The sequence below is a fragment of the Delphinapterus leucas genome, chromosome 19, assembly GCF_059928025.1.
Source record: "Delphinapterus leucas isolate spDelLeu-1000000601 "Yukka" chromosome 19, BTC_Dleu_Yukka2, whole genome shotgun sequence".
Lineage (NCBI taxonomy): Eukaryota > Metazoa > Chordata > Mammalia > Artiodactyla > Monodontidae > Delphinapterus > Delphinapterus leucas.
The window spans coordinates 20,211,370-20,225,358 of NC_143147.1; the positions used below are offsets into that span (position 1 = coordinate 20,211,370).

At 48.3% G+C, this 13,989-nt stretch overlaps 1 protein-coding gene across 1 annotated transcript in view; it reads left to right on the top strand.

The window, feature by feature from the left end:
* The first annotated feature begins 2,077 nt into the window (after window positions 1-2,077).
* The window catches only part of PRPF8 (pre-mRNA processing factor 8), a 36,671-nt gene continuing 24,759 nt past the window's right edge, over window positions 2,078-13,989 (top strand). The window contains exons 1-24 of the mRNA XM_022595388.3: window positions 2,078-2,180; window positions 2,374-2,484; window positions 2,995-3,163; window positions 5,971-6,135; window positions 6,222-6,440; window positions 6,586-6,798; window positions 7,299-7,424; window positions 7,520-7,625; window positions 8,589-8,779; window positions 8,910-9,029; window positions 9,116-9,305; window positions 9,439-9,558; window positions 9,669-9,803; window positions 10,151-10,280; window positions 10,658-10,854; window positions 10,983-11,189; window positions 11,318-11,481; window positions 11,621-11,747; window positions 11,866-12,058; window positions 12,333-12,520; window positions 12,669-12,907; window positions 13,134-13,280; window positions 13,464-13,674; window positions 13,870-13,986. Of these exons, the coding sequence (XP_022451096.1) occupies window positions 2,385-2,484; window positions 2,995-3,163; window positions 5,971-6,135; window positions 6,222-6,440; window positions 6,586-6,798; window positions 7,299-7,424; window positions 7,520-7,625; window positions 8,589-8,779; window positions 8,910-9,029; window positions 9,116-9,305; window positions 9,439-9,558; window positions 9,669-9,803; window positions 10,151-10,280; window positions 10,658-10,854; window positions 10,983-11,189; window positions 11,318-11,481; window positions 11,621-11,747; window positions 11,866-12,058; window positions 12,333-12,520; window positions 12,669-12,907; window positions 13,134-13,280; window positions 13,464-13,674; window positions 13,870-13,986 (3,774 nt within the window). The 5' untranslated portion in view covers window positions 2,078-2,180; window positions 2,374-2,384. The remainder of the gene's footprint in view (window positions 2,181-2,373; window positions 2,485-2,994; window positions 3,164-5,970; window positions 6,136-6,221; window positions 6,441-6,585; window positions 6,799-7,298; window positions 7,425-7,519; window positions 7,626-8,588; window positions 8,780-8,909; window positions 9,030-9,115; window positions 9,306-9,438; window positions 9,559-9,668; window positions 9,804-10,150; window positions 10,281-10,657; window positions 10,855-10,982; window positions 11,190-11,317; window positions 11,482-11,620; window positions 11,748-11,865; window positions 12,059-12,332; window positions 12,521-12,668; window positions 12,908-13,133; window positions 13,281-13,463; window positions 13,675-13,869; window positions 13,987-13,989) is intronic.

Here is a 13,989-nt window from a genome sequence, read left to right on the forward strand (position 1 = left end):
CTGTAAAACTGTTAGAAGAAAACATAGGATTACATCTTTGTGACTTGGGTTAGGCAATGATTTCGAAGATTTGACACTGAAATCACAAGCAATAGAAGAGAAGATTTGATGAGTTAGACTTTATGCAAATTAAAAACTTTTTTGCTTCGAAGAATACCATCCAGAAAGTGAAAAGGTAATTCAAAAAACAGGAGAAAAATTTTGCATATCATATATATGACAGGGAACTTGTATCTAAAATATGTAAATACAACTCAATATTTAAATGGGCAAAGGATCTGAAAAGACATCTCTACAAAGAAAATACATATGTGTTACAACAGGGATGAACCTCAAAAACATGCTAAGTAAAAGAAGCCAGTCACAAAGTGACAAGAGTCACTATTCTATGATACCCTTTATATGAAATACCCAGATCAAGCAAATCTGTAGAGACACAAAGTAGATTAGTAGTTGCCTAGAGCTGAGGAGTAGGAGGTGGGAGGAAGTGGGGAGTGAGTGCTAAGGAGTACAAGGTTTCTTTCGGGAATGATGAGAATGTTCTGGAACTAGGTAGAGATAATTGCACAATTCTGTAAATATACTAAAAAACATTGGATTGTATACTTTAAACAGGTGAACTTTATGGAATGCAAATTATTTCTCAATAATGCTGTTTAGAAAATAGTACAGAGAGTTCCTGTGTACTCTTCACACACTTGAGAACTTCTTACATAACGATAGTAGGACAATCAAAACTAGGAAATTGACATTAGTACAATACTATTAATGAAAACAGACATTAGAATTTTACCAGGTTCTAGAATAATGCCTGGCACATAGCGGACCTTATACAAGTGGTAAGGACTTCACTACAGTGACGATAATGAACATCATAAAGATGATGCTGCACTTTCTATTGCAGCCAGGTTGATTGGCTGCCTGTTTTCCTAACATGCCATGCTTGTTTCTCTTTCTAAACTCTAACCCTAGTAGTTACCACCACCTGGGATTCCTTTTTCCTTCCTCTTTCTCTACCTCCTCAAATCCTTCATATCCCCCACCTCCATCACATCTTTAATAATGCTCCTCTCTCTTCTTTGAACTATATGAACCTCCACACCAGTCGGTATTTGCCTGGACTCTCCTTTGCATACTTCTCATTTTCTCTTTTGAGTCCCAAATTCCCAACTAGATGAAGAACCTGTATGGGTTACAAGTCCTCTGCATCCTCCATAATAAACTTGGTGTGAGTTCAAACAAACTTATCTGTTAAGTCAAAGTTGTTATCAGAAAATAGAGCAAGAGGCATGAAAATTAAAACAAGGAAGGCAGGAGATGGAGGGCAATTCAAGCAGCAAGACATAGACAGAGCCTGAGGGAGTCAAGAAGCATTTATAGGGTATTCATTATACACTTCATAGGGTAGTCGTTGCCAGAGAGAGAAAATAGGAATGGAGATGGAGGGGGAAAAACACCCGGCAATGTTGTTCCCCAAGGCCTCTTTTACTTTGGTAGGTTCATTGACTAACTCCTCCTTGACATGATAGGCAGGGTTATATACCCTGGCCCCGAATTCCCATCACGGGACATTGTGAGAGCCTGGGTTCTCGTCTACCACTCAGTTTCCTGGGGAGTTCATTGAGGTTGGCTTCCCCCTCCCACACCCCCGCCCCCGGCGCCCCCACCCCCTTCCTCTCTTCACCCCCCCACCCAACGCTTGATACAATAGTAGGCATTCAGTAAATGATTGTTGAATGAATGAATGAATGCATGAACAAAAGACTGATTGACTCGGAGTTAATACTGCACCTCAAGTCTACATATATGAGACTAGCCACAGAATAAGGTGCAAACTTCGACAAATTTAGTAAAACTCTGGAAGCCTGGGCTTCTATCGGACGGACGCGAGCCGCTGCTGAGGCCCCAGAAACAGCTCCAGAAACGCGGAAGGCGGGGCTTCCGCCTATTCCGACCACACCCCCTCGCGTCCAAATATTTCCGCCCGTGGATCCGCCCCCTCCGGCACGAATTGCAATTCTAACTGGTGAGCTCTCTAATCCGTCTGAACACACCAGCGCCTATTGGGTCAACTGCTGAAACCGGGTTGCGCACTTCCTGGCTTTGGCAACGCGGAGGGGACGTCGGCTTGCCGCCATTGCCCTGCCGGGAAGCGGCTGTCTGTGTGAGGGGCTGTAAGGGTACGTGGCGGGCTTTAAGGGCCGGGCTGCGGGAGGCGCGGTTGGGGTCGGGCTGAACGGCCGGAGGGATCGGGCCGGGCTGGACGCACTCTGAGCGAGGCGGGACTGCAGGCCGCGGGTTTCGACGTGTTCCTGCTGCCCCTCTTGCGGGCCCGGGCCCCGTCGTTAATTTTTTTCTTCCGCTGCTCCCCAGATTCTCCGGGTATGGCCGGAGTATTTCCTTACCGAGGGCCGGGTAACCCGGTGCCTGGCCCTCTAGCCCCGCTGCCAGACTACATGTCGGAGGAGAAGCTTCAGGAGAAAGGTGAAGAAAGCGTGCGGGAGCGGCGCCTGGGGGCGGGTGTGCGCGTGCGCGCAGCGGGTTTAGCCCCTTTCCCCGTTTTGGCAAGTGTCAAAACATTAGGTGTTAGTGCAGTTATTGGCCCCCATTTATTTTTTACATCTAATCAAGTCTCTAAAACATCTACTTAAAAAAAGTAAAAGCGTCTATTATTTGCAGGCACTGATCCAGACAATGAGGATACAATAGCGAGACAGACAAAACTCCTTCCCTTGCAGGGTTTAAATTGCAATGAGGGAGATGGACAGTAAAAAAAAAACCTTAATTATGTTATGACAGAAATGGTAGGCAATGATAAATGTGATGAAGAAAAAAAAAATAAAGCAGAGCGAGTAGACAAGAGAATTGTCAGGGAGTGCTTCTGCCCGGTGCCTGCCCTCTGTCATACGTCCTGACAGGAGATTAACCTAGGGCAAGAGACGGGGGTGGTTAGGGTAAGGGTGTGCCGTTCTTTAAACTGAGGTGTCCTTGTAGCCCGGAAATGGCAGCAATTGCAGGCCAAGCGCTATGCGGAAAAGCGGAAGTTTGGATTTGTGGATGCTCAAAAGGAAGACATGCCTCCAGAACATGTCAGGAAGATCATTCGAGACCATGGAGACATGACCAACAGGAAGTTTCGCCATGACAAAAGGGTGTACTTGGGGTAAGGAACATGCTGGAAGTATTTCATTTGGGGTTTGGCGCCTTTCCCTTCTCCCTGTCTCTTACATTTCAGTCCTGGATAGCTGCTCTATCATAATGTTCTGTGACAGCTCATCTGAGTGGTTGTCAAAGAAGGGAGAAAATAACTGGAATTTCGTCATAATTTCCAGATCTTCCAGTTTTGCTTTTTTTTTTTTTTTTTTTGGTAAATTAATCTTTATTGGAGTGTAGTTGATTTACAACGTTGTGTTAGTTCCTCCTGTACAGCAAAGTGAATCAGTTATATGTATATATATATATCCACTCTTTTTTAGATTCTTTTCCCTGATAGGTCATTACAGAGTATTAAGTAGAGTTCCCTGTGCTGTATAGTAGGTTCTTTTTTTTTTTTTTTAATATTTTTAAATTTATTTTGGTTGCGCCAGATCTTAGTTGCGGCACGTGGGATCTTTAGTTGCAGCATGTGGACGACTTCTTAGTTGCGGCATGCCTGTGGGATCTATTTCCCTGACCAGGGATCAAACCTGAGCCCCTGTGTTGGGAGCACGGTGTCTTACACACTGGACCAACAGGGGAGTCCCAACAGTAGGTTCTTATTAGTAATCTGTTTTATATATAGTAGTGTGTGTATGTCAATCCCAGTCTCCCAGTTTATCCCTCCCCCACTTCCTCTTTGGTAAGCATAAGTTTGTTTTCTACATCTGTGACTCTGTTTCTGTTTTGTAAATAAGTTCATTTGTACCACTATTTTTTAAGATTCTACATATAAGTGATATCGTATGATATTTGTCTGACTTACTTCACTCAGTATGACAATCTCTAGGTCCATCCATGTTGCTGCAAATGGCGTTATTTCATTCTTTTTTATGGCTGAGTAATATTCCATTGTATAGATGTATCACATTTTCTTTATCCATTCATCTGCCGATGGACATTTAGGTTGTTTCCATGTCCTGGCTATTGTAAATAGTGCAACGGTGAGGATCAGGGTGCATGTATCTTTTCGAATTATGTTTTTCTCTGGATATATGCCCAGGAGTGGGATTGCTGGATTATATGGTAGCTCTATTTTTAGTTTTTTAAGGAACCTCCATACTGTTTTCCATAGTGGCTGTACCAATTTACATTACCACCAACAGTGTAGGAGAGTTCTCAGTTGTGTTCTTTATTGCCCTGATTTTTTTTCCTGATCTGGGACTGGAGGTTTTTTGTTTTTTTTTTTTTTAATTTATTTATTTATTTTTGGCTGTGTTGAGTCTTCGTTTCTGTGCGAGGGCTTTCTCTAGTTGTGGCAAGTGGGGGCCACTCTTCATTGCCGTGTGCGGGCCTCTCACTGTCGCGGCCTCTCTTGCTGCGGAGCACAGGCTCCAGACGCGCAGGCTCAGTAGTTGTGGCTCACGGACCCAGTTGCTGCGCGGCATGTGGGATCTTCCCGGACCAGGGCTCGAACCTGTGTCTGCTGCATTGGCAGGCAGACTCTCAACCACTGCGCCACCAGGGAAACCCTGGAGCTTTTAATTTGTCCTGTTGATGCTTTGATAAGATGTCTCTATCTTTGAGTGGGTTAAAGCCCAGAGCAGGACACCTGTACCTTCCTGTTTCCTGTAATTCCTAAGTGACCAGAATCTTCAGGTTCGGGGGTAGTTAACTCCTGAGGTCTTTGTACTCTTGTTTTTTCTGTGTCCCCAAGGTGGATGAGTACAGCTACAAATACCTTAGCAGATCCCTTTTCCATTTTTACACAAAAACGTTAGCCACTTGGGCTTCCCTGGTGGCGCAGTGGTTAAGAATCCGCCTGCCAGTTCAGGGGACAAGGGTTCGATCCGTCATCCGGGAAGATCCCACATGCCACAGAGCAGCTAAACCCATGCACCACAACTACTGAGCCTGTGCTCTAGAGCCCGCGAGCCGCAACTACTGAAGCCTGCGTGCCTAGAACCTGTGCTCTGCAACAAGAGAAGCCACCGCAATGAGAAGCCCGCCCACCTCAACAAAGAGTAGCCCCCGCTTGCTGCAACTAGAGAAAGCCCCCGCGCGGCAGCGAAGACCCATCACAGCCAAGAATAAAATAATTAAATAAATAAATAAATTTATTAAAAAAAATGTTAGCCACTTAATGAACTGGTCTAAGACAGCTGTGGAAGTTTTATTTCAAAAATATTTTTGAGGGCTTCCCTGGTGGCACAGTGGTTGAGAGTCCGCCTGCCGATGCAGGGGACGCGGGTTCATGCCCCGGTCTGGGAAGATCCCACATGCCGCAGAGCGGCTGGGCCCGTGAGTCATGGCCGCTGAGCCTGCGCGTCCGGAGCCTGTGCTCTGCAACGGGAGAGGCCACAACAGTGAGGCCCGCGTACCGCAAAAAAAAAAAAAAAAAAAAAATATTTTTGAGATCTGTGCTGTGTGCCAGGGATATAGCAGTGAACAGGAAGTAATGGTCGTTCTGGAGCTTATAGCCTAGTGACATAATAGACAATGGTTAAAGAAAAGTGTGGTAAATATTTTATTATTTTTTATGGGAAGCTACTGTGAGGTAGCCTAAAAGCTGTCTGTTAAGGGAACAGCTGTTGATTTAGAGGGACTGACACCCAGTATTGTGGGACACTGATGTTTAAGAAGCAAAGTGGCACAGCTGGAGGTGGGGAGGCAGAGTTCCTGGTCACGGAGGGCCTGTGTACTAACTTTGGGGGTTTGGACTGTAAGACCGGTTTTCTGTGGAATGTGATACTGTGCTACCTTGTGGCTTCTCTGCATGGTACAGGTAGCAGAACACCTTGTCACTTCGAATCCTCTGTCTTCCTGTTGTTGCAGTGCCCTAAAGTACATGCCCCATGCAGTCCTCAAACTCCTGGAGAACATGCCTATGCCTTGGGAGCAGATTCGGGATGTGCCTGTGCTGTACCACATCACTGGAGCCATTTCCTTTGTCAATGAGATTCCCTGGGTTATTGAACCTGTCTACATCTCCCAATGGGGGTGAGAAGGGCTGGAACATGGTGTGTGGTGGTGGTGGTTGTGGAGGCAGTGGGTATAAACCGTTATGTGACATTGTCGACTTCCAGGTCAATGTGGATTATGATGCGTCGAGAAAAAAGAGACAGGAGGCATTTCAAGAGGATGCGTTTCCCCCCTTTTGATGATGAGGAGCCGCCTTTGGACTATGCTGACAACATCCTAGATGTTGAACCACTGGAGGCAATTCAGCTAGAACTGGACCCTGAGGAAGATGCCCCGGTGTTGGACTGGTTCTATGACCACCAGCCATTGAGGGACAGCCGGAAGTGAGTGATGGCTGGAGTTGCCACTCCTGTGAGGGTTTTGGAACTGAGTATTTTGGAACTTCAGAAGGGGTCCTGGGAGAGCAATGGGTAGTATGGCTTGGCTAGCTAGCGTACCTAGCTGACGTGGGCCTCTTTTTTTCCCTAGGTATGTGAATGGTTCCACTTACCAGCGCTGGCAGTTCACACTGCCTATGATGTCCACTCTCTACCGCCTGGCCAATCAGCTCCTGACAGACTTGGTAGATGACAATTACTTCTATCTGTTTGATCTGAAGGCCTTTTTTACCTCCAAGGCACTCAATATGGCCATTCCTGGAGGCCCCAAATTTGAGCCTCTTGTCCGAGACATCAACCTACAGTAAGTTGGAGAGAGTAGAGATTTTAGGCACCTTGGGTTAAATAAAATCTAATCTTTTTTTTAAAAAAATTATTTATTCATTCATTCATTGATTGGCTGCGTTGGGTCTTTGTTGCTGCACCGGGCTTTCTCTAGTTGAGATGAGCGGGGGCTACTTTTTGTTGCAGTGCACTGGCTTCTCACTGCAGTGGCTTCTCTTGTTGCAGAGCACGGGCTCTAGGCTCACGGGCTTCAGTAGTTGCAGCCCGCAGGCTCAGTAGTTGTGGCTCGTGGGCTCTAGAGCACAGGCCCAGTCGTTGTGGCGCACGGGCTTAGTTGCTCCACGGCACGTGGGATTTTCCCGGACCAGGGCTCGAACCCGTGCCCCCTGCATTGGCAGGTGGATTCTTAACCACTGCAGCACCAGGGAAGCCCCATAAAATCTCATCTTGATCCTTGAGATCCCATTGTAGTTTCCAAACTGCCCAACTAGTGTGCTCATCTTTGATTTTGCACCCTAGGGATGAAGACTGGAATGAATTCAATGATATTAACAAGATCATTATCCGGCAGCCCATCCGCACTGAGTACAAGATTGCTTTTCCTTACTTGTACAACAACCTTCCACACCATGTCCACCTCACCTGGTGAGAGAGCTAGAACCCAGCTGGGGGAAAGGAGAGGTGGGCGTTTAGGTTGGGCCAGGGCAGGAGAACCTTGGCTGACTCTTCTTTCATTTTAGGTACCACACTCCTAATGTTGTGTTCATCAAAACTGAGGATCCTGATTTGCCAGCTTTCTACTTTGATCCTTTGATCAACCCAATTTCCCATAGGCACTCTGTCAAGGTGAGAGGAAGGGACGTTTGACATCAGCTCTTCAAGAGAGACTTCCTGTCCGAGAAGCGTTACTAGATAAAAATTCAGCTAGAGGGAGACATGTTTTCCATCCTTAAGTGTTCCCCTCTAGCTGTAAGCTAACGTGAGAGTTTGGCACTTGGCTCAGACCAAGTTATTGGTATAATCTTGTTTCTATGATTATCCATTTGGGTTTTATCATTTCTCCTCTGGGACTCTATGTGGTCTTATTCTGGTCTGTTTCCAACGTGTTTTTTTTTGTTTTTTTTTTTAAATCCTTTATTGAGCTGTAATTCACTACCACACAATTCACCCGTTTAAAGTGGATAATTCGGTGGTTTTTCGTTTATTCACAGACTTGTGCAACCATCACCACAGTTAATTTTAGAACATTTTCATTTCCTCAGAGAGAAACCCTGCACCCATTAGTAGTCACTCTGTTTCCCTTGAATCTTCCTTGCCTAGGTAACTGCTAATCTGCTTTCTGTCACTGTAGATTTGCCTATTTTGGACACTTCATATAAATGGAATCATACAGTATGTGGTCTTTTGTGGCTGGGTCTTAACACTTAGCATAATGTTTTTGATGTTGATCCACGTTCCATTACGTTCTTAACATGAACAGATCTCCTTCCCCAAGCCCAGTTTTTGGAGCTTGGACAGAAGGTGATTGCAGTGTTCACCTCTTCCTGGTATTGGGGGGTCCCCTAGGAGACCTTCTGCTGGTGAGCCAGTTGGGGTATGAGGAGTGCTGCTTGCTTTCCTGGTTGGCCCTGCCTTGTTCTCTGCTCCCTTGGTCCCCTTTGCCCTGGCCCTTCAGGGATTCTCTTGTCAGGCAGCTCAGTTTCCATGGCAGATGTAGCCACTGTACTTGGCCCCAGAGTTTCCCTCTGATCCCAAGTGTCTGCCCAGATCAGCGGGAGCTAAATAAACCCTCGGGGGTTCTTCTTTCAGAGTCAGGAACCATTGCCAGATGACGACGAGGAGTTTGAGCTTCCAGAGTTTGTGGAGCCCTTCTTGAAAGACACACCCCTCTATACAGACAATACAGCCAATGGCATTGCCCTGCTTTGGGCCCCACGGCCCTTCAACCTACGCTCTGGTCGCACCCGCCGGGCCCTAGACATTCCCCTTGTCAAGAACTGGTAAGACTTCTACCTGGGGGGATAGTAGTGGATGTACAGGAGGAAAGACTCCAGCTGGGTGGGCGTACATCCTTCAGCAGAGCGGCTGGGAGGAGAGATGGGCCAGGCTCTGGTGGGCTTGTTTTTTCAGGTATCGGGAGCATTGTCCTGCTGGGCAGCCTGTGAAAGTGAGGGTCTCCTACCAGAAGCTGCTAAAGTACTATGTGCTGAATGCCCTGAAGCACCGGCCCCCTAAAGCGCAAAAGAAGAGGTGAGGTGCCCTAGGGCCCCTGCTCAGACTTTTTCCATTCCAGAGATGATCAGGAGTCTAGCTCTCACTCCTTATTCCCACCCCAGGTATCTGTTCCGTTCCTTCAAAGCCACCAAATTCTTTCAGTCTACAAAGCTGGACTGGGTGGAGGTGGGGCTACAGGTTTGCCGCCAGGGCTACAACATGCTCAACCTTCTCATTCACCGTAAAAATCTCAACTACCTGCACCTGGACTACAACTTCAACCTCAAGCCTGTCAAGACGCTCACCACCAAGGTACCCGCGTTGGACCTTAGGGGTCTCCTGGGCTGACGGATAGACTGGCTTTGCTCTGGCCTCTAAGGAGGGCATACATCCAGTCCAGACTATTGCTGGCAAATGTTGTTTCTGTCCTTGGCCTCTTTTCCAGGAACGAAAGAAATCTCGTTTTGGGAATGCTTTCCATCTGTGTCGAGAGGTTCTGCGCTTAACTAAGCTGGTGGTGGACAGTCATGTGCAGTATCGGTTGGGCAATGTGGATGCCTTCCAGGTGAGGCTAGGAATGCCCAGTCCTGGCTCCAGGTGGAGAAGCTGGGTGAAGCCTGGGCTGATCGTGGATCTGGCTCTAGCTTAAAGCCTGATGGGGCAATTGTGTTGCAGCTGGCAGACGGGTTGCAGTATATCTTTGCCCACGTGGGGCAGCTGACGGGCATGTACCGGTACAAATATAAGCTGATGCGGCAGATTCGCATGTGCAAGGACCTGAAGCATCTCATCTATTACCGCTTCAACACGGTAGGACCCTGCCCTCGTATATTCATGTTCTCAGATCCATATTAATTTTTACATTGAGTCAGGACTCTTTCCAGGCACCTGTTTGGAGAGAGGCTCTGACTGTTTCATTACTGCCCTCATCTTGTGAATCTCAACACTTCCCCTCAAAGCCCACTTTTGGGTCTAAATAGAGAATCTCAGTGACTGGTTTCTTCATTTACTCCATTTTAGATACGGAGGTCTCAGAGTTTTCCCATTTTTTCCCTTAACTGCCATACGTGTGCTCTTTGCCTCACCTCTGCCCAATTTTCTGTTGTTGTCTGAATGCATTGTTAACTTGTATTCCTGATTTCTGCTTGGACTCCTAGGGCCCTGTAGGGAAGGGCCCTGGCTGTGGTTTCTGGGCTGCTGGCTGGCGAGTCTGGCTGTTTTTCATGCGTGGCATCACCCCTTTGCTGGAGCGATGGCTGGGTAACCTCCTGGCCCGGCAGTTTGAAGGTAAGTGGTTTTCTCCGGGTCCAGCTTCTCCCATTATCACTTCAAGGGTAGATCACGTGTGTTCCTGTACTGCCCCTTGTCCTTGTTCGAGATTGAGAATCCCTTCCTGTTGGATTGCCTCTAAGACCCAGTCTCCAATGAGTCTGACCTCGTATTCTGGGTCTTGGGCTTCGCTTTGGGGCCTTGAGGCTATCGAGCATTTACAGGACGGAAATTCCTCAGAAGCGTAGTTCTGAATATCTGAAGTACCTTGTCTTGCATGTGCTGGGCTTTGTTTATACTTACTGATTTCATTATAACCATGGTAAGCGACGGCATGCAGGTAGAGACGCTTATTAGGAGCAACAAATCTTGCTTTTACTCACTTTCACTTCTAGGCCGACACTCAAAGGGGGTGGCAAAGACCGTAACAAAGCAGCGAGTGGAGTCACATTTTGACCTTGAGCTTCGGGCAGCTGTGATGCATGACATTCTGGACATGATGCCTGAGGGGATCAAACAGAACAAGGCCCGGACAATCCTGCAACACCTCAGTGAAGCCTGGCGCTGCTGGAAGGCCAATATTCCCTGGAAGGTGGGCATCTCCCCAGCTCCGAGGAGGCATAGACATCATCTCCCTGTGCTCAGGATTACCACTTCTGGAATGTCTTAGGGGGGCGTGTGGCTCCCATCACTTTTTCATTGTGCCTTTTGCACTTTTAGGTCCCTGGTTTGCCGACACCTATAGAGAATATGATCCTTCGATACGTGAAGGCCAAGGCTGACTGGTGGACCAACACTGCGCACTACAACCGAGAACGGATCCGCCGTGGGGCCACTGTAGACAAGACTGTTTGCAAGAAGAACCTGGGACGCCTCACTCGGCTCTACCTGAAGGCAGAACAAGAGCGGCAGCACAACTACCTAAAGGTTGGGCAGAGTAGGCTGGGCTTGGTGTGTGGGGGTGGGCAGGAGGGTGGACTGTGAAGTTGGGACCATACCTTGCCCTGGTGGGATTGGGCTATGGTGGGAAGCTAATTCTCATGTCCACTTTGCAGGACGGGCCTTACATCACAGCAGAAGAAGCGGTGGCAGTGTATACCACCACTGTGCATTGGCTGGAAAGCCGTAGGTTCTCACCCATCCCATTCCCCCCACTCTCCTACAAGCATGACACCAAGTTGCTCATCTTGGCCTTGGAGCGGCTCAAGGAAGCTTACAGGTAAGGAGTAGAGTAGACAGGCTCCTGTGGGGAGGTCACGGGGGAAGAATGGCATCATCGTCAGAGTCCAAAGAAAGAAGGCCTTCTGGGGATGGCTTCCTCTTGGTTTTCCCTTTCACCTTTACTCTTGCCTTGTTAGTGTGAAGTCTCGGTTAAACCAGTCTCAGAGGGAGGAGCTAGGTCTGATCGAGCAAGCCTATGACAACCCCCACGAGGCATTGTCCCGCATCAAGCGTCACCTCCTCACACAGAGAGCCTTTAAAGAAGTGAGTCAGATACCCTCCACGTTTTCCTTTGGCTTTGTGATTCATTCATGGCACCCAGGGTGGCAGGTTGCCTCAGATGATTGGTGGGTTGGTGTGAGCCAGCTTCCTTGTCCCACAGGTGGGCATTGAGTTCATGGATCTCTATAGCCACCTGGTGCCAGTGTATGATGTGGAGCCACTGGAGAAGATAACAGATGCCTACCTGGACCAGTACCTGTGGTATGAAGCTGACAAGCGCCGCCTTTTCCCACCCTGGATCAAGCCTGCTGACACAGAACCACCTCCTCTGCTTGTTTACAAGTGGTGCCAAGGTAAAACTTTTCTGGGATTGCCCTTGAGGAAGGGAGATGAATTAAGTCCTGTGTGAAATTTCTCATCCAGTCAGCATAATTAGTTTACCGTCTTGGTGCATGGTACCCAGGAAACGGTGTTGAGGTTATGTTGAGCACAGCTGACTCTCCTAGCAATACAGATGAATGAATAGAGTGGATGTGTGATCGGGTTATGAATGTGATAGCTCCTGTAGGCACTAGTTCTGAAACGGAATTTCTAACCTGCTGGAGACCTGTGTTTCCTACTCCTCAGGCATCAATAACCTGCAGGACGTGTGGGAGACAAGTGAGGGCGAGTGCAACGTCATGCTGGAGTCCCGCTTTGAGAAGATGTATGAGAAGATAGATTTGACCCTGCTTAATCGGCTGCTGCGCCTCATCGTGGACCACAACATAGCCGACTACATGACAGCCAAGAACAACGTCGTCATCAACTACAAGGTGTGTCTTAGGGGCAGGGCGGCAAGGAATTGGGGGAGGGGTGGTTGTCTGGCCCACTGAGTTGGGATTTGCTGTGGGGAGGGCAAAAGAGGATGGGCCCCGAGAAGCCTGGGACTTGGCCATGGTCAAGAGTTGTCTTTCTTTCTAGGACATGAACCATACAAATTCATATGGCATCATTAGAGGCCTGCAGTTTGCCTCATTCATCGTACAGTACTATGGCTTGGTTATGGATTTGCTTGTGTTGGGATTGCACCGGGCCAGTGAGATGGCTGGTCCCCCTCAGATGCCAAACGATTTTCTCAGTTTCCAAGACATAGCCACTGAGGCTGCCCACCCCATCCGTCTTTTCTGCAGATACATCGATCGCATCCATATTTTTTTCAGGTGAGGGCTTGCCTGGATTGTTATCCTTGCAGGGTGTTGAGGTACATGCCCAGCTTCTGGAAGCAGCTCTTGTACCTTAGTTGACTTGCTGCTGGGTTGGGGCTCTAAAATGGGATGAAGTCCTGTAAGTAGGGTGCAGGTTGGGGGTGGCCCCCGTCTGTGGAGCTGTAGGCCTCATGAGGTCGCAGTGTGCTTGGCCCTCAGCGTCGCACCTTGTCTGGTGTAGGTTCACAGCAGATGAGGCTCGGGACCTGATCCAGCGTTACCTGACCGAGCACCCTGACCCCAACAATGAAAACATCGTTGGCTATAATAACAAGAAATGCTGGCCCCGAGACGCCCGTATGCGCCTCATGAAGCATGATGTCAACTTGTGAGTCTAAATTGGGGCCATGGGAGCTGGAATCAACCTGAGGGACCCAGAGGACAATTAGAGGGAATTTATAAGGTGGTGTCCTGGGTGGGAGGGTGTACTCTGTTGGGATATCATCAGTCTGGCCTTTGAAGGGAAGTTCCTTCTAGGAGACTGATGTGACCCTACGTTCTCTGTGGGCAGGGGTCGGGCAGTGTTCTGGGACATCAAGAACCGTCTGCCACGCTCAGTGACTACAGTTCAGTGGGAGAACAGCTTCGTGTCCGTGTACAGTAAGGACAACCCCAACCTGCTGTTCAACATGTGTGGTTTTGAGTGCCGCATCCTGCCTAAATGCCGCACCAGCTATGAGGAGTTCACCCACAAGGATGGGGTCTGGAACCTACAGAATGAGGTACAGCCTGGAGCGGGACCAGGGGGTAGTAGGAGTAGCATTACCATGCCTGTACATCCTGCGTAGGTGGGGTGAGGTGTACTGCACACCTTTTCATTGTCAGTCGGTTGAGCTCTGTTGGGAGGGTAGGGCTCAGTGGTGGTTCTTGTTCCTGTGGCAGTTCCAGAGATAGTTAACCTTGACCTTATGGTTTAGGTTACTAAGGAGCGAACAGCTCAGTGTTTCCTGCGTGTGGATGATGAGTCAATGCAGCGCTTCCACAACCGTGTGCGTCAAATTCTGATGGCCTCTGGCTCCACCACCTTCACCAAGGTA